The 23,559-nt window shown below is 36.1% G+C and overlaps 2 protein-coding genes across 5 annotated transcripts; both read left to right on the top strand.

Moving 5' to 3' along the window:
• Positions 1–409: 409 nt before the first annotated feature.
• On the top strand, positions 410–16,505 carry LOC117325159 (actin-2). Of its 4 annotated transcripts, none has more exons than XM_033881142.1 (3): positions 410–661; positions 1,600–1,679; positions 15,441–16,505. In XM_033881142.1, the coding sequence occupies exons 1-3, from the start codon at positions 536–538 to the stop codon at positions 16,354–16,356; spliced, it is 1,122 nt and encodes a 373-aa protein (XP_033737033.1). In that variant the 5' UTR covers positions 410–535; the 3' UTR covers positions 16,357–16,505. The 4 variants fall into 4 exon arrangements, with proteins under 4 accessions (XP_033737033.1, XP_033737032.1, XP_033737035.1 ...); XM_033881144.1 differs by lacking the exons at positions 410–661; positions 1,600–1,679 and adding exons at positions 13,248–13,295; positions 14,225–14,348 and having other exon boundaries at positions 15,364–16,505; XM_033881143.1 differs by lacking the exons at positions 410–661; positions 1,600–1,679 and adding exons at positions 13,326–13,626; positions 14,225–14,348 and having other exon boundaries at positions 15,364–16,505.
• A 139-nt stretch (positions 16,506–16,644) lies between these two features.
• Positions 16,645–23,256, top strand: LOC117325161 (actin-3-like). Its single transcript, XM_033881145.1, has 2 exons — positions 16,645–19,953; positions 20,743–23,256. The coding sequence occupies exons 1-2, from the start codon at positions 19,840–19,842 to the stop codon at positions 21,733–21,735; spliced, it is 1,107 nt and encodes a 368-aa protein (XP_033737036.1). The 5' UTR covers positions 16,645–19,839; the 3' UTR covers positions 21,736–23,256.
• The last annotated feature ends 303 nt before the right edge of the window (positions 23,257–23,559 follow it).

Below are 23,559 nucleotides of genomic sequence, written 5' to 3'. Positions count from 1 at the left end.
GGGCTACAACCACGTACATAAAAAATGTACAAACACGCACATACCTCAGAATTAAATCTAAACTATACAAACTACATAAGAAATGAAGCCGTGTATTGATAAACGTCAGATTTATAGGTACCTAACACTGTACCCTAAATACAATATAGTGTCACATTTTAACGACTGGATATTTTATTTCTCGGTCTCCAGAAATGGTTTAAATATCGATTAATTAACGGCGTGTCTGTAAGACGATAATAATAGTGTATTGTAATGAGCTGACCATGTACTACCGGTCTACTAACTCTTTCTAGTGTGTGTATACGAGTAGACAACACCTTATATGACTAACGACACAGTATTTTACCTGGCGGGTTATATCCATATAAGGGCATGCTTCGGCTTAACTAGTCGTACTTCTCGGAACAGCGCTATGACGTGACGGCGAACGATATATAAGCAAGGCTATGCCCGTAGTCTTCAGAACGGTTCTGACCGACGATCGCTCAACATCTACATACCAGTACTAAGATAAACTCAACCACCAGACAAAATGTGTGACGATGATGTTGCCGCTTTAGTTGTGGACAATGGATCCGGAATGTGTAAAGCTGGATTTGCCGGCGATGATGCCCCACGTGCTGTTTTCCCCTCCATTGTCGGCAGACCTAGACATCAGGTAAGCTTTTTTATCATTGGAATTTATGAGAAATTGTGGGAGAATCATTTACTTCGGACACACGTCAGTGTAGAAATTTTATTTCCCATCAAAACGTTTAGTTGTCCCTTTATCTTTACAAACGTCTGTATCGTAAGCTCATCCTATGCTTTACACAATTTGGTAATTCTTGATATTAGTTTCCCCGATAATTAATGACGACATGGTTACTAGGGAGTACATGTATAATTATTCGTTAGTTTCCATTTGTACGTTGTTACGAATAGAAACCCTAGTATACTTATGTGACTTCGCAGACAAAAACTTACAAAAACATTATCACTCGTCCTACTAGATTCCGTAGATAAGTATAACGCCAGTATACTATAGTAGTCATGTACTGACGTGTGGGCGAATCAGACACATTCATTCCTACACAGTATACCTCTACTTCTCTGTTAGTATATTTGTTAGTAAATTTGTTGTATTCATAATCAAATAATTTTCTGTTCCGTTCAAATGTTATATATATATATTTATACCCATAGGGCTTTTGGTTGATATATCTTCAACCTTCTACATACATTATATATAATGTTACTGGTTTCCAATTAAGTTCACGTGGGCGATCTGTTGGTCAGTCGGCAGGGGTTCTCGTTAGTACCGATATGCACAGTACATGTGTTGTAACCCATGTGTACAGGCAGAAGTCGTAACGAAACCACGTGGTCAGTGAAGATTATGTTACTAGTCCTACACGTCTTAATCAATGTAATCCCTATACATTCGATCCAAGTTAGTACGTACTTGTAAAATGTCTGCAGGCATACATTCCTTATATACATGGATTTGATTACTTGTAGTAAATATTACAAATGGGGTATATTTACTACATAAATACATCAACTTAACTTTTATACATGTTAAAAATCTATAATGTGTTATTGTTCTCTCTCCAGGGTGTGATGGTTGGTATGGGACAGAAGGACAGCTATGTCGGTGACGAGGCCCAGAGCAAGAGAGGAATCCTCACCCTCAAGTACCCCATCGAACACGGTATCGTCACAAACTGGGACGACATGGAGAAGATCTGGCATCATACCTTCTACAACGAGCTCCGTGTGGCTCCAGAGGAGCACCCCGTCCTCCTGACAGAGGCTCCCCTCAACCCCAAGGCCAACAGGGAAAAGATGACACAGATCATGTTCGAGACCTTCAACTCACCTGCCATGTACGTGGCCATCCAGGCTGTGTTATCCCTGTATGCCTCAGGTCGTACTACTGGTATTGTGTTGGACTCTGGGGACGGTGTGACCCATTGTGTACCCATCTATGAGGGTTACGCCCTTCCTCATGCCATTCTTAGGTTAGATCTTGCCGGACGTGATCTCACAGACTACCTCATGAAAATCCTCACAGAGCGTGGTTACTCATTCACAACCACAGCCGAGAGAGAAATTGTTAGAGACATTAAAGAAAAGCTGGCATATGTTGCCCTTGACTTTGAACAGGAAATGTCCACGGCAGCTTCCTCCTCATCACTGGAGAAAAGTTACGAACTTCCCGACGGTCAGGTCATCACCATTGGTAACGAGAGGTTCAGGTGCCCCGAGGCCCTATTCCAGCCTTCATTCTTGGGAATGGAATCAGCTGGAGTTCACGAGACCACCTACAACAGCATCATGAAGTGTGATGTTGACATTCGTAAAGACTTGTACGCAAACACAGTTCTGTCCGGTGGTACCACTATGTACCCCGGTATTGCTGACCGTATGCAGAAGGAAATCACCGCCTTGGCTCCAAGCACCATGAAGATCAAGATCATTGCTCCACCAGAGAGGAAATACTCCGTCTGGATCGGTGGCTCCATCTTGGCTTCTCTGTCTACCTTCCAACAGATGTGGATCAGCAAACAAGAGTATGACGAATCTGGACCATCAATTGTGCACAGGAAATGTTTCTAAACTACTCAAACACTGACTACCATATTTATTTGTTGCCATTACAATGAACTCATGCTGTGTGTGGAGACTGTGTGATAGACGTGTGACTGGTGCCATCAATCATTGACAATTATTCATCTTTTATTCGTGTTTTCTGAATGTTTATAAGATTAAATGTATTAATACTGATGCACTCGTTATAGTTTTTCTATATATTGAATTGCCATATATTTGTAGTCAAACATAAACCATAAACGATTTCGATGTCAAATGTTCCATTAATGGTTACAGTCTTTACCTTGAGGAAACTTAAAATAATAAACCTCAACTAGTTCAGAAGGAGACGGACAGCAATATCCGACAATCCTAATTCCCGTAGCTTTCCTATGTAGAGTAACAATAATTATTACTGTTGGACAGACAACACAATAGAGTAGAGCGACAACACTTCAGTGATTATCTTAAAAAGCAAATTCTACCTAATTTTCGTGTTCAGCCTCGTTTATATACAATACGCCAGTGCGTTTTTAACGGTGGCTTCTATTCCCGCTTTGACCACGTTCACAGGCGTAACGCTACCAACCATTGTAGTTTAGTCCCATACCTTACCGTAACGCTACCAACCATTGTAGTTTAGTTCGATACCTTATCTTGCTTTGTCCTCGATTCCGGTTGATGTCGTGTTCAAAAACGAAAAGAGTGATAACATCTGTGATATTGTGATAGAGTTCTTGTACGCTAGGCCAGGGCAAGGGTTAGGCTCAATATTTTACACAACAGAGCAAATGTTGGTCTTTAAATCGCTAGTTTTGGTTTTAAATTCCAATCTGTCTATATCTGATACAGTTGTGTGAATAGCTAGGATTGAGTACTGATTGTATTTGATATACCGTACACGATTCCTGAAGTGAAGTCGGTTGACAGACATTTTGTCAAAACGGTGGGTACAAAAGGCGGTGGTCGAGGGGTCATCGGAACCATTTATTCTAATCAGTAAGTCACTAGAACGTTTGACTGTATGGCCGAGAACAATGGGGATTTAAACATGCCAACGTAACTTGTCCGCAGGACGGATTCGACCATTACTCCGTCATATCGTCGTCAAATGATCATTACTCTGATGACCAGACAGAATGACCGCATTGTGACAATTCGACTGTCCGGTCAAGCATTCCGGACATACGTAATGACTGACTGACATGTAGATAATGTAGTATTACTGCTGTTGCGTCATGACGTGTTTCACACATTTTATAGGGGTGATACACGTGTTATCGCAACTAGGAATTTGTATGACAGCAATAAAGATCATTGTTATTGTCATCGGGGAAATCTGCATTCATTCCTAAAACAGACATCATAGAATAATGAACATCACCGGAATTACTGTCATTTGTTAGGGGGATGAATGTGATTTACCTCTTGGTTGCAAATCTTACTGTATTTTCCGCGATGTATGTGAATTCAAGAGATAGCGTCAAAATTACATTTTTTTAATATCATGTTTATATCTATAATGTTACCTGTGAAATATAAGAAATAATCAGATTGTAACAGTTTACATCATCACTATTTTATGACGTCATGATGATAACATAAAGTGGCTTTAGAACAGCCAATCAGATTGCTGGGGCTTTAGAACAGCCAATCAGATTAGTGTTATCTGCTATTTTCTGGTTAAGATGTAAAATGCAGGGAGGCAGAATAACTGTTTGTTACACTTTTCCTTCGTGCATTACTTTTCCAATCAAACACTTATCAAGCAAACTACCCATGAAACACCAGAAAAGCTACGGTGAGCTCCTTTTAAAGATGACGCTATTTTGTTGTTAAGATTCGCACTCATGATTTATGTCGATATTTTGTCATTATCGTGTAATTTATAAATATTCAACAGGAAATCTTTCAATTCCCTCTATATATTTATAAGAAACGTGTAACTATGTAGAATTTCTTGTTAAATAGAAGAGAAAGAATATTTGAAGAAAGAAAATGAACAATTCGTATATTACAGCAATACCGCATATTATTTAGCAAAAGAACTAACGGTAAATAGTTTGTAACCCTTTGATGTCCCACACAGCTCGGCGACTCTCAGAAGGCAAACGTTTCTGATTGGTTGACCAATCAGTGAAAAACTACAAGTTCGAATACAAACGTTCGATTGACGTACAATGTAGGCGGGGCTAAAATAGTCGGTCAAAATTTCCGAATCATTTTTTCAAAATTGATTTTTTATGCAAGCACCTAGAATTTTTATACATATAGTTTTAAAATGGTGTTTTCAGCAAGTGTTCAACATATCACGATCACATTTTAAGTAGCGAGTAGCTTAAAAGTACGCGTTTATTTGCAGAATTTTAAAAAGAATACGAGGGAAAGAGTGTTAGATAGGCTTTTATAACCATATAAAAAAAGATATTCTTTTATTAGATAAGCCTACCCAATAAGCTAAAAACCTTATATCAGAGAACGAAACATGATAAATATAAAAAAAATGAGTATATGACACTTGCTTGTATGGTATTTTGGCCAAAAACTTGGATAGTCTATTAGAACTATTTTAAATGTAACCTGTTTTTGTTACTATTTAAAAAAAAAAATTGTGACAATGAAGAAAACGTTTTGGAATATCAAAATATGTATATTAGAAACAATAACTACACTAATCCGTTTACTTTGTATTGTTCATTAACTGCGTTGAACTTGAGGTCCAATTTAAACATTTATATGCAATATTTCGATAATACTGGTGGATGTCAGCCAATGATATTTCACGCAGTGCTTCGGAGATGATGGTCATTAGTTATTGGTATATTGCCGTGAAAAATCACAGTTCTGTTGATTTTATTATTATTCAAGATTTCATTTAAAAAATTATCATGTTAATTGTAGAAACACTTCTACAATAAACTGCATTGAAGTATCCCGATCCACGGTTCAGAACAGAAATTAGGGACGGGGATTACCATCAGTCCGCTATCGAATCACAGCAACCCTTCGTCATAACGACATCAAAGAAACACGTGTATTGCACGTGATACCAGGAACATGTATAAGTCGCTGTATTAGCCGACCTCACATTCCCTCTTGAAAGAAACATTGTTGTAGCATCTTGATCATGATTAAAAAAATCCTGTTTCGATCGGCGTCAGAGATATCCTCGACTATAACCTACAGTAACATTGTAAGTGAAGAATCGAGGATTTGCATTCCATTATCGATATAAAATAAAGTTGTCAAAAGTTACACGCAAGACAAATTAAGTGAAAAAAAAAAGTTTATCTGTGATATCGTGTGTAAGGTTTACATTTTGTAAGATGGGTAGGACTTCGCGTATTTAAAAAAATCCTGTAGGAGAACACAAGTACTAAATGTTTCCCTATGGCTCACTCTAGGATAATAGTCTTGTCTATAATGATATTTACCGAGAAAATAAATCACCATATAATTCTTAATTTACGAAAAAAAAATCATCCCAGTTGACTTATATCCAGTACCTATATTGAACCTTACCGTCGTTATTACTAACTAGACCCTATGTATCACAGAAAGCGTATTGTGATCGTAACCCCGCGAATATCGATGACGATACCACTTCATATTTGTACCTCTATACCAGAAAGAGTCATGGTTTGATTAAAGAAGAACACGAATCTTAAGTCATAGACGTTGTGTAAATTATTTTGATTGCCTATCGACTGTTCTGTTACGTGTTGGTTTGGCGTCGATATTTGTACACGTATTCTTGACCGTCGATGTGAAGCAATATTCAATTCAGTATATTCTTTTTAATTCCAGCCAAAAGTGGGCAACACTGAATACAATACAACCAAATAAAAATAGAGTGACAAACAGACAGGTAACTGACATGAGATTACATATACATGAACATATGGTATACATTTTTTAATTATATGTATGACACCCGATATACATACAAGGTTTGTGACTTCACTACATTTTGACAGTGCTTCAAAAATATCGTTACAAGACCCTGAACAGGAACTAATGCATGATGAAATAAATCGCCTTACTCCAAAACCATCAGGTGGAAGAATTCGATGTGATACGCGTGTAATACTGACGAGTCCTTTGTAGTCGACTCCGATGGGTAGGATGTTGCGATTCGTTAGTGGGCTCGTCTCTGCAATTTAACGTGATTTAAGAAACTTTTCCTAATGAACCGATGAATCGGGACACTTGAATGCACTTGAATGTAAATAACCGAAATTTTAAGTGGTTTTTAACTTTTGGGTAAAACTGTCAAATTCATGATAATTGGTCCTTTACGTAAAAAGACAAAATCCGGTTAAATACCAAATAATTCTCGGACCTGATTGACAATGCTAAAGTGGGTGTTTCATCGATGAATTTCTCGGGTAAACCCCGCCTACTCGAAACACTTCTCCGATATCGTACGCCAATCGGATGTTTGTATTCGAACTGGCAATGTACACTGATTGGTCAACCAATCAGAAACGTTTTGCCTGCTAAGAGTCGCCGAGTTGTGTGGGACATCAAAGGGATCCAAACTATTTACCGCTACTTCTTTTGCTAAATAATATGCGGTATTGCTGTAGTATCCTAACAACAGCTGATAGATTATAGGATTACTGGTATATTAGTATCCTACCAACAGCTGATAGATTATAGGATTACTGGTATATTAGTATCCTAACAACAGCTGATAGATTATAGGATTACTGGTATATTAGTATCCTAACAACAGCTGATAGGTTACTGGTATATTAGTATCCTACCAACAGCTGATAGATTATAGGATTACTGGTATATTAGTATCCTACCAACAGCTGATAGATTATAGGATTACTGGTATATTAGTATCCTACCAACAGCTGATAGATTATAGGATTACTGGTATATTAGTATCCTACCAACAGCTGATAGGTTACTGGTATATTAGTATCCTAACAACAGCTGATAGATTATAGGATTACTGGTATATTAGTATCCTACCAACAGCTGATAGGTTACTGGTATATTAGTATCCTACCAACAGCTGATAGATTATAGGATTACTGGTATATTAGTATCCTACCAACAGCTGATAGGTTACTGGTATATTAGTATCCTAACAACAGCTGATAGATTACTGGTATATTAGTATCCTAACAACAGCTGATAGATTATAGGATTACTGGTATATTAGTATCCTACCAACAGCTGATAGATTATAGGATTACTGGTATATTAGTATCCTAACAACAGCTGATAGATTATAGGATTACTGGTATATTAGCATCCTAACAACAGCTGATAGATTATAGGATTACTGGTAAATTAGTATCCTAACAACAGCTGATAGATTATAGGATTACTGGTATATTAGTACCCTAACAACAGCTGATAGATTATAGGATTACTGGTATATTAGTATCCTAACAACAGCTGATAGATTACAGGATTACTGGTATATTAGTATCCTAACAACAGCTGATAGATTATAGGATTACTGGTATATTAGTATCCTAACAACAGCTGATAGGATTACTGGTATATTAGCATCCTAACAACAGCTGATAGATTATAGGATTACTGGTATATTAGTATCCTAACAACAGCTGATAGATTATAGGATTACTGGTATATTAGTATCCTACCAACAGCTGATAGATTATAGGATTACTGGTATATTAGTATCCTACCAACAGCTGATAGGTTACTGGTATATTAGTATCCTAACAACAGCTGATAGATTATAGGATTACTGGTATATTAGTATCCTAACAACAGCTGATAGATTATAGGATTACTGGTATATTAGTATCCTAACAACAGCTGATAGATTATAGGATTACTGGTATATTAGTATCCTAACAACAGTTGATAGATTATAGGATTACTGGTATATTAGTATCCTACCAACAGCTGATAGATTATAGGATTACTGGTATATTAGTATCCTACCAACAGCTGATAGGTTACTGGTATATTAGTATCCTAACAACAGCTGATAGATTATAGGATTACTGGTATATTAGTATCCTACCAACAGCTGATAGGTTACTGGTATATTAGTATCCTACCAACAGCTGATAGGATTACTGGTATATCAGTATCCTACCAACAGCTGATAGATTATAGGATTACTGGTATATTAGTATCCTAACAACAGCTGATAGATTATAGGATTACTGGTATATTAGTATCCTACCAACAGCTGATAGATTATAGGATTACTGGTATATTAGTATCCTACCAACAGCTGATAGGTTACTGGTATATTAGTATCCTAACAACAGCTGATAGATTACTGGTATATTAGTATCCTAACAACAGCTGATAGATTATAGGATTACTGGTATATTAGTATCCTACCAACAGCTGATAGATTATAGGATTACTGGTATATTAGTATCCTAACAACAGCTGATAGATTATAGGATTACTGGTATATTAGCATCCTAACAACAGCTGATAGATTATAGGATTACTGGTAAATTAGTATCCTAACAACAGCTGATAGATTATAGGATTACTGGTATATTAGTACCCTAACAACAGCTGATAGATTATAGGATTACTGGTATATTAGTATCCTAACAACAGCTGATAGATTACAGGATTACTGGTATATTAGTATCCTAACAACAGCTGATAGATTATAGGATTACTGGTATATTAGTATCCTAACAACAGCTGATAGGATTACTGGTATATTAGCATCCTAACAACAGCTGATAGATTATAGGATTACTGGTATATTAGTATCCTAACAACAGCTGATAGATTATAGGATTACTGGTATATTAGTATCCTACCACCAGCTGATATATTATAGGATTACTGGTATATCAGTATCCTAACAACAGCTGATAGATTATAGGATTACTGGTATATTAGTATCCTAACAACAGTTGATAGATTATAGGATTACTGGTATATTAGTATCCTAACAACAGTTGATAGATTATAGGATTACTGGTATATCAGTATCCTAACAACAGCTGATAGATTATAGGATTACTGGTATATTAGTATCCTAACAACAGCTGATAGATTATAGGATTACTGGTATATTAGCATCCTAACAACAGCTGATAGATTATAGGATTACTGGTATATTAGTATCCTAACAACAGCTGATAGGATTACTGGTATATTAGTATCCTAACAACAGCTGATAGGATTACTGGTACATTAGTACCCTAACAACAGCTGATAGATTATAGGATTACTGGTACATTAGTATCCTAACAACAGCTGATAGATTATAGGATTACTGGTATATTAGCATCCTAACAACAGCTGATAGGATTACTGGTATATTAGTATCCTAACAACAGCTGATAGATTATAGGATTACTGGTATATTAGTATCCTAACAACAGCTGATAGATTATAGGATTACTGGTATATTAGTACCGTAACAACAGCTGATAGATTATAGGATTACTGGTATATTAGTATCCTAACAACAGCTGATAGATTATAGGATTACTGGTATATTAGTACCCTAACAACAGTTGATAGATTACAGGATTATTGGTATATTAGTACCCTAACAACAGTTGATAGATTACAGGATTACTGGTATATTAGTACCCTAACAACAGCTGATAGATTATAGGATTACTGGTATATTAGTACCCTAACAACAGCTGATAGATTATAGGATTACTGGTATATTAGTACCCTAACAACAGCTGATAGATTATAGGATTACTGGTATATTAGTATCCTAACAACAGCTGATAGATTATAGGATTACTGGTATATTAGTACCGTAACAACAGCTGATAGATTAAAGGATTACAGGTATATTAGTACCCTAACAACAGCTGATAGATTATAGGATTACTGGTATATTAGTATCCTAACAACAGCTGATAGATTATAGGATTACTGGTATATTAGTATCCTAACAACAGCTGATAGATTAAAGGATTACAGGTATATTAGTACCCTAACAACAGCTAATAGGATTACTGGTATATTAGTATCCTAACAACAGCTGATAGGATTACTTGTATATTAGTATCCTACCAACAGCTGATAGATTATAGGATTACAGGTATATTAGTATCCTAACAACAGCTGATAGATTATAGGATTACTGGTATATTAGTATCCTAACAACAGCTGATAGATTATAGGATTACTGGTATATTAGCATCCTAACAACAGCTGATAGATTATAGGATTACTGGTATATTAGTATCCTAACAACAGCTGATAGATTACAGGATTACTGGTATATTAGTATCCTAACAACAGCTGATAGATTATAGGATTACGGGTATATTAGTATCCTAACAACAGCTGATAGATTATAGGATTACTGGTATATTAGTACCCTAACAACAGCTGATAGATTACAGGATTACTGGTATATTAGTGCCCTAACAACAGCTGATAGATTATAGGATTACTGGTATATTAGTATCCTACCAACAGCTGATAGATTACAGGATTACTGGTATATTAGTACCCTAACAACAGCTGATAGATTACAGGATTACTGGTATATTAGTATCCTAACAACAGCTGATAGATTATAGGATTACTGGTAAGTTTTGCTTACATAACTGTTGTCAAATGAGCATGTTATCAAAAAACATAACGTGTAACGTCTTACACGTCGAGATTTAAATTTAATGTTGATACGCTCCGTTACGTATGTATGATATTTATGTATTAAGGATATCATTGTTTGCCGTTACTGCTGTTCTGTTTTGAACACATATTAGAGATTGTGCTTTTGTTACATAAACCTTTCTATCCGTTTTATTAAGATAATCCTTCTTTACCGTTTTATTAAGATAATCCTTCTTTACCGTTTTATCAAGATAACCCTTTTTACCGTTTTATTAAAAGAACATGTTCTTTACCGTTTTATTAAAAGAACATGTTCTTTACCGTTTTATTAAGATAACCCTTCTTTACCGTTTTATTAAGATAACCCTTCTTTACCGTTTTATTAAGATAACCCTTCTTTACCGTTTTATCAAGATAACCCTTTTTACCGTTTTATTAAAAGAACATATTCTTTACCGTTTTATTAAGATAACCCTTCTTTACAGTTTTATTAAGATAATCCTTCTTTACCGTTTTATTAAGATAATCCTTCTTTACCGTTTTATTAAGATAAACCTTCTTTATCGTTTTATCAAGATAACCCTTTTTACCGTTTTATTAAAAGAACATGTTCTTTACCGTTTTATTAAGATAACCCTTCTTTACCGTTTTATTAAGATAACCCTTCTTTACCGTTTTATTAAAATAACCCTTCTTTACCGTTTTATTAAGATAATCCTTCTTTACCGTTTTATTAAGATAAACTTTCTTTACCGTTTTATCAAGATAACCCTTTTTACCGTTTTATTAAAAGAACATGTTCTTTACCGTTTTATTAAGATAACCCTTCTTTACCGTTTTATTAAGATAACCCTTCTTTACCGTTTTATTAAGATAACCGTTTTTTACCGTTTTGTTAAGATACCCTTCTTTACCGTTTTATTAAGATAACCCTTCTTTACCGTTTTATTAAGATAACCATTCTTTACCGTTTTAATTTTGAGACCTTTCTACCCTTCTGTCTGTAATTATTGAGGAGAATCACCTGTCATGTCTCTTTTAATTATAAACTTTTTCCTTTGCTACATTTTTCATGGACCTATTCTTGTCATTAATTGATTGGCTATCTTGCTATGATCCAGATCAGATGAGCCTTTCGCCGACCGGATGTAGAGAGAAATCACCACACTAGGACGAATAGATCACTGCTCCACCAGAGAGTAAATGCTCCGTCTTGTTGAGTCTATCTTGGCTTCTCTGTCTATACCTTACAGTGTATGTACAACAGGTCCGGTCCTGTCAATGGTTTCGGGGAATACGCGTAAACTCAAAAAATCGGTAACACTTGTTCTATGTTTACAAGAGTGAAACATGAAAATAAAGCCGACGATATTGATAAAATGAAATGTTTGTAATATATGGATCGTTTTTATATACGTATCAATATATAATTGTTAGTAAAAACTTCATGCCATAACAATATTACATGGTGGGTAAAACACGCAGAATTTAACACTCAAATGTTGTTTGTTATTTCAGCAGTACGGTCAATTACGTAGGACCACATTTTGGTTTTACGACAGGTATATATGGTTAGTATTTATAGAAAAATTACTAGCCCCTACTCTTACTACTATGTATATCAATAAGGTGCAACACTTGAAGATCGGACGATGTATCGACTGTTGAACGGAAGTACGCTATCTATCTTAGAGTAGTTTTAAAACGGACAGTCTCATTGGTCAATAATTATAGTAAGTATTGTTTACAGAGCTGTCGACCAATCAGATTGCCATCTGCAAAACCGCTCTAAAAATATAGCCTACTCCCGTTCCACAGTCTATCACGACGGCTTTTGGTCATTTTTGTGAACTTATAACTCCTACTGTATCAACAAGGTGTAACACTTGAAAAGTCGGAAGTTGGGGGTGAGCTTCGGCTAATTTTGAATTAAAATTCAATCCGACTAAAATATCAAATGCACGTAAACTTCAGTAACGTACCTTGGTTTAAAATCATTAGATATCAATGCATGCCATTATTTGTCGTGACTTTTACATTTAAAATATTGCGCCACATAGACACTGATTCACCTGTAGCTCCCATAACCCTGTAGGTGTATCAAAACATCCGGAAACATCTGAAGGAAGTGAGCACACTCGCTGACGTATGTAAGTACAACTGTTCTAGAGAGTAGCCAGCTCTGTGTACAGATCACAGTTAATCATCTTAATTCGTGTTATTTTTCTCTGTTAGTCCTTGTATTGTCAGTCCGATATCGATACATAGTATAGTCTTTTTGTCGAACCAGGCTACACAGGGTGACAGGGCTCTACCGATCAGTATGTAGTATGTGATGCTAACCTGTGGCATACTCACTGAGTCATAACGTACTGAACCTACAAACTTACTACAACGTACATATACATGCTGACGTAGTAAAATCCTGAATCATGGCAATATACTGTGTTATATATAGAAGTTGGGACTAACCACTAGCCTGTAAGTAAATTACATCTTTTTTTGCTCGCATTAAATGCTTGCTTCTAATATACATGTATTATGTATTATCACTGACAATAACGTAATATTAAATAACACACCACTCGACGATGTTAATATATCCGTATGCTATATCAGCATTAATTCCGTAACATAACCTTTCTCAAATTACAAATTAATTATACGTGTCAAATACAATTTATTCTCACACTTTTTTTGAGAAAATGTCATTTGTTCATCGTAAAACAAGTTCTACGTGGTGGGTGTCCTTTGTTGGTATTAATCACCTCTATAATGTGGGTGCCATTTAACGATTTGTGTATGTGTGTGTGTGTTTAGAAAGCAACGTATACGCCTTCAGCGATCAGCATGTTTACACGATACCGTCTTTAAAGCATACTTCCAAAGTCAAAAACGTCTGCTAATTTATTTACTGGTTTATTGTATATAAATCATTATATCGCGTCTTGTAAATGTAGGAGGATGTGCACCTATATAAAATCTTATTATTTTGCTAAGAAACTTAGTATTTGCATAGCGGCGATTTACACACGAACAGATATAGCTTTCTTACACCGAGGACTTATTAATTGTTTAGAGCAGGTACAATGGACCCGCCTGTTATCGTTATTGACAATGGCTCCAGTGCATGTAGAGTTGGACTGGCCGGAGATCTTAGTCCGATCACGTTTCCCTCTATTGTTGGAAGACCTAGACGTAAGGTACGTAGAGGGTTTCAGCTATGATCATACTAACAAGTAATCAACTTCACACATCACATCACAATATCACCCATGTTTCCTGTTGCAAACGAAAGAATACTGGTATATCACATAGAATACTGGCCTATCACAAAGAATACTGGCATATCACAAAGAATACTGGAATATCACAAAGAATACTGGTATATCACAAAGAATACTGGCATATCACAAAGAATACTGGCATATCACAAAGAATACTGGTATATCACAAAGAATACTGGCATATCACAAAGAATACTGGTATATCACAAAGAATACTGACATATCACAAAGAATACTGACATATCACAAAGTGGAAATCGGTAAAACGAGGGTAAAATATTAGCACGGAGATCTCAGAAAAAAGTACAAGGAGAGGAGGTGTTCCAGAGTTTAGTTAAAAAGTTTACATCACATGTGTATTAGTGACCTTTAGCCTTTTGTATAACCAGCAACACATAATACAATGTACGTTATAAATTGAGTGATTCAGGTAATACAAAAATAGAGTAAGTGTCTTGTACTTCATTGGCGACACCTGTCATACATATCTAGGTCAAATCAACGACCCCTGTCATACATATCTAGGTCAAATCAACGACCCCTGTCATACATATCTAGGTCAAATCAACGACCCCTGTCATACAAATCTAGGTCAAATCAACGACCCCTCTCATACAAATCTAGGTCAAATCAACGACCCCTGTCATACAAATCTAGGTCAAATCAACGACCCCTCTCATACAAATCTAGGTCAAATCAACGACACCTGTCATACAAATCTAGGTCAAATCGACGACATCTGCTAATAAATCTAGGTCAAATCAATGAAACATGTCATACAAATCTAGGACTACAGTATCCAAATAGGTCTTATGTCTGAAGCCTCGACTTCTTTGTATGGTATCAAGAAATTATTCTGTAATCATCTGTACAAATACTGAGATAACCAATGTGGCTTCGCTATTTTAATTTCCAACATTGTAATTTACAGGGCATAGAAGGCATACAGGACGGCGATATTATCATTGGTGATCAGGCAAACAAAAGAAGAGGAATCCTTACCCTCAAGTACCCCATCGAACACGGTATCGTCACAAACTGGGACGACATGGAGAAGATCTGGCATCATACCTTCTACAACGAGCTCCGTGTGGCTCCAGAGGAGCACCCCGTCCTCCTGACAGAGGCTCCCCTCAACCCCAAGGCCAACAGGGAAAAGGTGACACAGATCATGTTTGAAACTTTCAACTGTCCCGCTATGTACTTGGCCAATCAGGCAGTCTTGTCACTGTACGCATGTGGTCTTACTACGGGTGTTGTGATAGACGCTGGAGCTGGTACAACCTACATAGTTCCCATATATGAAGAATGTGCTCTTCCATATACCATTCCGAAAGTTGATCTTTCTGGACGTGACCTCACAGACTACCTCATGAAAATCCTCACCGAGCGTGGCTACTCATTCACAACCACAGCCGAGAGAGAAATTGTTAGAGATATCAAAGAGAAGTTATGTTATGTTGCTTTGGATTTTAAACATGAAATGTCATCTGTGTCAACACCCCAAGAAAGCTACACCCTTCCTAATGGCGAAATAATCAGAATCGACCGTGAGAGATTCCAATGTCCAGAATGTCTCTTTAACCCGTCTCTGATGGGACGGGAATGTAATGGTATTCATGAGGCGCTTTACTACAGTATCATGAAATGTAATAAGGATCTGACAGCCGACATGTTTGGTAATGTTGTACTTTCCGGGGGTACCTCTCTTCTGCCTGGTTTTGACTCTCGTTTACAGAAGGAGTTAAACATTTTAGCTCCGACCGGTATGACTTGTCGAGTAACTGGTCCACCAGACAAACGAACCAGTGCTTGGTTAGGGGGTTCTCTGGTGGCGTCACTACCAACCTTCCCTATTAAGTGCATCAGTAAGGAAGACTACGACGAGTTTGGACCAAGTCTTGTCCACAAAAAGTGTTTCTAAGAATTCCGTTGATTCATTCCGTTTGTTGTTTAGTATATTAGCGAAAACTTTAATACAGGTACATATTGGTAGGAAATGGCAATGGCTGAGGTACCCGATTGCTATCTTATATTATTTGAAATCACCTATGTACAAAACTCGCTAGTCTATACAAAATATTAAAACAAAACATCTGAAATATAAAACATATCATATTTGCAGGTAAACTATTATTCTGAATACATCATAGCCGATATCATTCATTGATGTACATGTAATATTAATATCGCTTTTAGCAATGGTTGAAAGTATGGTTTGGGATCATTATGGCCAAACTGAAATTTTCATTCATACGGCATGTATTTATAATTTGTTATCATATATATATAGATATATTTGTTATGTTTTTATACAATTAAATAAGATTTTCTGTACTGATATGTTGCATTGACTATGTATTTGCCTTTCACTTCGTATTGATGATGAATTCAGGATATTCGGTTAATCGCTCTCATTTTTCTGATGTGACTCAGTAATAAAATATCACCCATAAAAAGTAGACGGTTAATATTACAACGGATCAGGCTATGTATATTGTATAGATCATATGTCGGCTGTATCCGTATGTTATCGCCATTATAGAGGTCACCAAACGATTGTACAAAAGACAAATTATAAAAGCCAGATTTAAATATTGTCCGAGTGACAGTACAGTAAATAAGACTGCATCATACTGGTGTCTGCGATGCTCTAAGGACATACAGTAATGTTAGGGACATCATACAGGTATCTATCCTGTCTGACTAGGACTGGTCAGTAATGTTAGGGACATCATACAGGTATCTATCCTGTCTGACTAGGACTGGTCAGTAATGTTAGGGACATCATACAGGTATCTGTCTCGTCTTTCTACGAGTCGTCAGTAATGTTAGGGACATTATACAGGTATCTAACATGTCTGACTAGGACTGGTCAGTAATGTTAGGGACATCATACAGGTATCTATCATGTCTGCCTAGGACTGGTCAGTCATGTTAGGGACATCATACAGGTATATATCCTGTCTGCCTAGGACTGGTCAGTAATGTTAGGGCCATACTATATGTATCTATCCTGTCTGCCTAGGACTGGTCAGTCATGTTAGGGACATCATACAGGTCTATCTTGTCTTCTTAGGACTGGCCAGTCATGTTAGGGACATCATACAGGTCTATCTCGTCTTCAAATGTGTTCTTTTTTCGTTTTGTGTTTGTAATTATCATAATGTGAATTCGTACACAAAGTTTTCAGATCTACACAATTCAAGGCATGCCAATGTAAATTGATGAACGTTTATTTTATACCAAGTGATGCAAACCAAATTATGTTGTACTTAAACACAAAATACTTCTCCATAGTAGACGTAGTAACAGCATCAACGTCATTGTCATTTTATACATTGAATCTTGCCTTTGTTAATTTTACGGGGTGATGTATTGAGTAGGTCTGGAGACAAATTTAATGTACATGTGAAATAGCTCATACTCGATTTGTCTGAAGACCAACTACATATATAAAACTATGTGTATAAAACATCTGGAAACTTTCCGGTCAGTAGGAAGTGAGCAGAACAATACAAACCACAGATTATCATTCCTAGAAATCACTTACATATATTGTTTTCCGCTTGTGGTGTCGTTCCTAATTGATACAGGTAAGGTTTTATTTAGGACCAGGTTCCACATCTATATATAGTATTATGTAATTTGTGTGATCGAACTCTTAATATATATGATGTACATGTTGAATGTTAATTTAATGTGCTTGTATAAGGTGCATATAGTAATTTAATGTGCATGTATAATGTGCATATAGTAATTTAATGTGCATGTATAATGTGCATATAGTACTTTCGGCCAACGTCTGCCTAGACATGCCGTTCCTTATGCTCATTGTTTGTATCACAGAGTATCAATGCCAAGTGGCTTGCAATCTCCGGCGTCGATCAACATCAAGAAAACTTGGAATCCACAACATTTCCTTTGTACTTTATTGTAATATTGGTGTGTAATAAGGTCATAATGTCTTTATACATTAATGAGGATTTGTTGTATCAGAGACCTCATGTCTGCGATATTATCGAAATCGACATACTCTAAGGATTGTACAAACGACACACAAGATATTAACACAATTCAAAACATATAGAGAGTTAGATACTGCGCCATACAGCTGTTTTGTCCTCAAGGTCTAAAGGCCTCAAGTGTGGACGATAGGGGACAACCAAAACTAAATTCGAAAAGATGAAAAAAAAAAATAAATAAATAAAAAAAGAGAGCCAAAATCTGGATGGGAGGTGCAAATGTCCTGATAATTCAATTCATTTTATTATTTCAAATAACTTATTATTTTCAATATTGCATTTCAGATGAATATTAATTACATGCGTATGTTCTGAACCATATCACTATTCGATGAATCAAAACGTGTTAACCAAGTTGCGATAAATCTCGGGGACTGAAAAACCAACAACAGTGTCTAACATCTGCAATCTCAAAGGATCGTACAACAGCCAGGCCAGGTATCATCGCCTTTAAAACAAGTTGAGAGTAAGATACAGTAAAGCAAAATGAATATTACTGCACCATACAGCTGTTTCGTCCTTCTAGGGTAATTCATTATTTATTTTAATTACAAAGAGTGTATCACTCTGGAATCATTTCTTGTAGAGGTCGTTCTCAACAATTGAAAGAGTGTTATTTATTATTTCATAAAAGTACAAAAAATTGCAATATCTTCGAAATAGAAATGCAATGAAGATTTGTTGAAACAGTGTTGCTATCGTTAAGGCCTACAAGGCGTTTATTTATGGTCAGATACAGTACATATTTATCCAATACAATGCCCGGACGGAAGTATCGTACAGCATGTTTATATTTGTACAGGATACTGAATGGTCTCCCTTTGAACATTCTGTATATTTCACGAATATGAATATGAATAAACAGCGAATACAGATATTCTACCATACTCATAAAATATACGTGATATTCAACGGGAAACAGTTAATTATTTCATTATCAAAGTAAAAAAACAACAAAACAAAACAAACAAACAAAAACTCATAAAAAGCGCAGGGATAAGTAACATAATCTTTGACATGGTATTTAAGTGACGTTACACTTGACAACCACAAGAAAAGAACACCATTTTAAATTGGATACTAAATGCTATATCGGCGTTTTTGTTGTTCCTTTGTAAGTCTAATAACGTTTAAAAATCGAAATGTATGTCAAAATGATGCAGCGAAACAACCGCCTACTCTACATCCGCTTTATTTCTATCTGAACATAAAAAATGCATGATTTCAATGTGTTGAATTGAAAGCATCATTTTGATTGGTCCAAAACAAAATTTATGATTTCTGACATTCTTTTTTCACTGGTAAGATATAAATTGAGACCGACTGTTTGCTTTTGCGTATGCAGAATTTTATTCCGAAGACTTAATGTTTGTTTATAGGTTATGGAACTACCTGCTATTGTTATTGACAATGGCTCGGATACATGTAAAGCTGGATTGGCCGGAGATCTTGGTCCGATCACGATTCCCTCTATTGTTGGAAGACCTAGATGGAAGGTACGTAGATATTTGAATATAGCAAACTTCAATTACTCGATCACATTAATATATCAACCATGTTTCCCGACACAATTGTACTTTTGAGGTTTTGAAATATGTTTTCTAAGTTCCACCATCGGGTTCCTTGAAACTAACCAAAATTGATGTGGTTATTTTCTGGGTCAGTCTGAAATCCAAAATAGTCGTTAAATTCAAAAAGACATTGAACACTTTTTTTTCCACTCGTGGGATTGAGTTTTAACTTACCATTAGTGATCATGAAATGGTTCTGACCAAGATATTTCGACCTGGTCTGGTGTCCAACATAACTGTTACGACGACCGCTTTATTCAATGATTGTAATTCATAAATAGCATTGGTGGTCCGAAAATGAAGCTGACCAAGTATTGTTATTATTAAGGCCCAAAGATGGCCGCCGTAACTGCCATACTATAACACATTGAAATAGCTGAAAGTAATGTTAATCTTGTAAACATCAATATAAAGTTAAAAGCAAATCTGACAATACGCTGCTGAAATAAGGAAATGTTCAACATATCGCAGATTTTGTTCTAAATGCCACTGTACCGCTACTGAGTATGTGTACTACATGACTAATTGAGTGTTGAGAGTCAGAGGCACCTGGAACGTTATCACAGCCACGGAAGTATGGCAGATATCATGATAAGATAACATATTATTAATAATTTACAATCAAGTGGTGTTATTTTAACTTAAGAGCTATACTATTGATATATATTTGTATTGACGGACACGTCTATACCTCCCTACTTATATAATTAACAGGGCACAGAAGGCATACAGGACGGCGATACTTTCATCGGTAATCAGGCCAATAAAAGGAGAGGTGAGCTTGTTATTAAGTATCCAATCCAACATGGTGTCATCACAAACTGGGACGACATGGAGAAGATCTGGCATCATACCTTCTACAACGAGCTCCGTGTGGCTCCAGAGAAACACCCCGTCCTCCTGACAGAGGCTCCTCTCAACCACAAGACCAACAGGGAGAAAATGACAAAAATCATGTTCGAAACTTTCAACTGTCCCGCCATGTACTTGGCCAATCAGTCAGTCTTGTCACTGTACGCGTGTGGTCTTACTACAGGTGTTGTGATAGACGCTGGAGCTGGTATGACCGATGTGGTTTCAGTATATGAAGAGTGTGCTCTTCCATATACCATTCCCAGAGTAGATTTTTCTGGACGTGATCTAACATACCACCTCATGAAAATCCTAACAGAGCGTGGTTACTCATTCACTACCGAAGCCGAGCGAGAAATTGCAAGAGATATCAAAGAGAAATTTTGTTATGTTGCTTTGGATTTTGAAGAAGAAATGTCATCTGCGTCAACACCTCAAGAAAGCTACACCCTTCCTGATGGAGAAATAATCAGAATCGACCATGAGAGATTCCGATGTCCAGAATGTCTATTCAATCCGTCTCTGATGGGACGGGAATGTAATGGTATTCATGAGGCGCTTTACTACAGTATCATGAAATGTAATAAGGATCTGACAGCTGACATGTTTGGTAATGTTGTACTTTCAGGGGGTACCTCTCTTCTGCCTGGTTTTGACTCTCGTTTACAGAAGGAGTTAAATATTTTAGCTCCGAACGGTATGACTTGTCGAGTAACTGGCCCACCAGACAAACTAACCAGTGCTTGGTTAGGGGGTTCTCTGGTGACGTCACTGCCAACCTTCCCTATTAAGTGCATCAGTAAGGAAGAATACGACGAGTTTGGACCAAGTCTTGTCCATAAAAAGTGCTTCTAAGAACTATCAGTTGTAGTGTTGATATTTCAGTTTAGCACAGAAAATGACCAATATCTAGCTGGTGCTGAGTCACCCATAATCATAACAACACTGGAAGTTATCATTATAAGATGGCTTATTTACCAACGCCTTATACTGACGAAAAACCAAGGAAAGTATCAGTAATTGTGAATTATTATTGTGACAAATATATGTATGATAAAGAAGGCTAACACGGCAATGAGGGAAATATCAGGAAAATTGATATAAGTGGAAGATAAAAGCAAACACCAGTAAATCACGCGTGTATCATTGCAGTCTTTCGATGAAATGATTAATCATTTCGAATGAAAATAAAGATGAACGAACGATTCACCAATAATGTGTTAAAAAGGGACAATGACGTCTGTAGAATAAGCAAATCAATCATTACAAGATATGCATGGTAATTTTATAAAAATGTTTTATGAACAAAATATAGAATAAGATAAAGATAAAAAGTTCATTAAAAATGTTATAGTGCTGGCAATTAACTGTTTTCCCCTTACATACAATTTCAGTATAAATATATTATTAGAACTGGAATTTGGAAAAACAAGAGTCTATGGAACCATTCCTCCTGATAGAAGAATACATAGATCATGTAAAATATAGATAGATATTAAAAGATAATATACAAATGTAATATTAGTACCGTATGTTTATGGAGACAGACGACTATACAATATATATATAATATATCTAATAAGATTTATCTGTAACTAAAGTAACATATCGGTTTCGTGTAAGTGTTTAGGAAAATGATGAGATGTGAGTATGATAGATAATTTTAACATTTCTTTGTGTATATCTTTCATTTTTCTTATGTTGTTTACACTGGACAGCTCCGTTTTATGATCATTCCACAAGTAATAATTAAACATTTTAATCCTGATCAGATGATATATTTGTGTCTAAAATCCCTGCATCTCATATCCTTGGAGTGTTTTGTCTTAAAATCCCTACAACTCATATCTTTTGAGTGGTTTGTCTAAAACCCCTGGATCTCATATCCTTGTAGTGTTTTGTCTAAAACCCCTGGATCTCATATCCTTGGAGTATTAAGTGTTTAGAGAGTTGATGAGAAATGAATACGTCAGATTTTAGCCTTCCTTCGTGTATAACTTTTGTCTGATGGTATTACTTTTCCGATGACCTGTTTTGATCGCATTGTTTTGGCCGCCATGTAGCCGAAGGATTTCATAGGAAGCCCTTCGAGATGTGTATCCTGACAAATCGCATTAGGCTTTCAGTTGGTCGGTGGATAATTGATTTATCTGTAGTCCATTAGTGACCATGTAATTAACGTTTGCTGTCGTATGTTTCCTAATATACAGAATTATTCAATTGTTTGCTTTGTGTATCTTACCTTGAACACGCCTTCGATCGGTCAGTGTAAGTTGAGATTATAGTGGCGTTTAAACTCAAAACGACTGTTGTGTATCCAATTCTTTGTTAAAAATCAATGCATTTATTATGTTTTATATAAAAAAATTCAGTTCACTAAATTGTGTTCTTTTCATTTGAAGATACTGTATATATTTGTAAATAAGGGATAAAATAAGTTGAAATCTTCTGATGGTATTAAATTTTCTCCCCTAAACTGTTAATGTTGATATAATTTTTTTTTGTCTGTTAATACTTACTAGAAGCAGACGCCTGTGCTAGTGCTAAGTAGGGATTGTCTTTAAACAGACATATATAGTACAGGTACTACACAATACTTTAGTGTATGTGTCCCAAGGCCGTGTAGACTTTACTAAGGTATTACAACCAACCTAACAGTGTATCCAAGGCCTGTAGACT

The sequence above is a fragment of the Pecten maximus genome, chromosome 4 (genome assembly GCF_902652985.1).
Source record: "Pecten maximus chromosome 4, xPecMax1.1, whole genome shotgun sequence".
In the NCBI taxonomy this organism is placed as follows: Eukaryota; Metazoa; Mollusca; class Bivalvia; order Pectinida; family Pectinidae; genus Pecten; species Pecten maximus.
Note: the sequence above shows the minus strand (reverse complement) of the source record. Positions and strands in the feature narration are given on the sequence as shown.

Bases quoted from the DNA above. Each gene is read 5' to 3' on its own strand.
- LOC117325161 (XM_033881145.1), top strand. From the start codon at position 19,840: ATGGAACTACCTGCTATTGTTATTGACAATGGCTCGGATACATGTAAA. The intron at 19,954-20,742 runs GTACGTAGATAT...TATAATTAACAG, and splicing joins TTGGAAGACCTAGATGGAAG to GGCACAGAAGGCATACAGGA.
- LOC117325159 (XM_033881141.1), top strand. From the start codon at position 536: ATGTGTGACGATGATGTTGCCGCTTTAGTTGTGGACAATGGATCCGGA. The intron at 662-1,599 runs GTAAGCTTTTTT...TTCTCTCTCCAG, and splicing joins TCGGCAGACCTAGACATCAG to GGTGTGATGGTTGGTATGGG.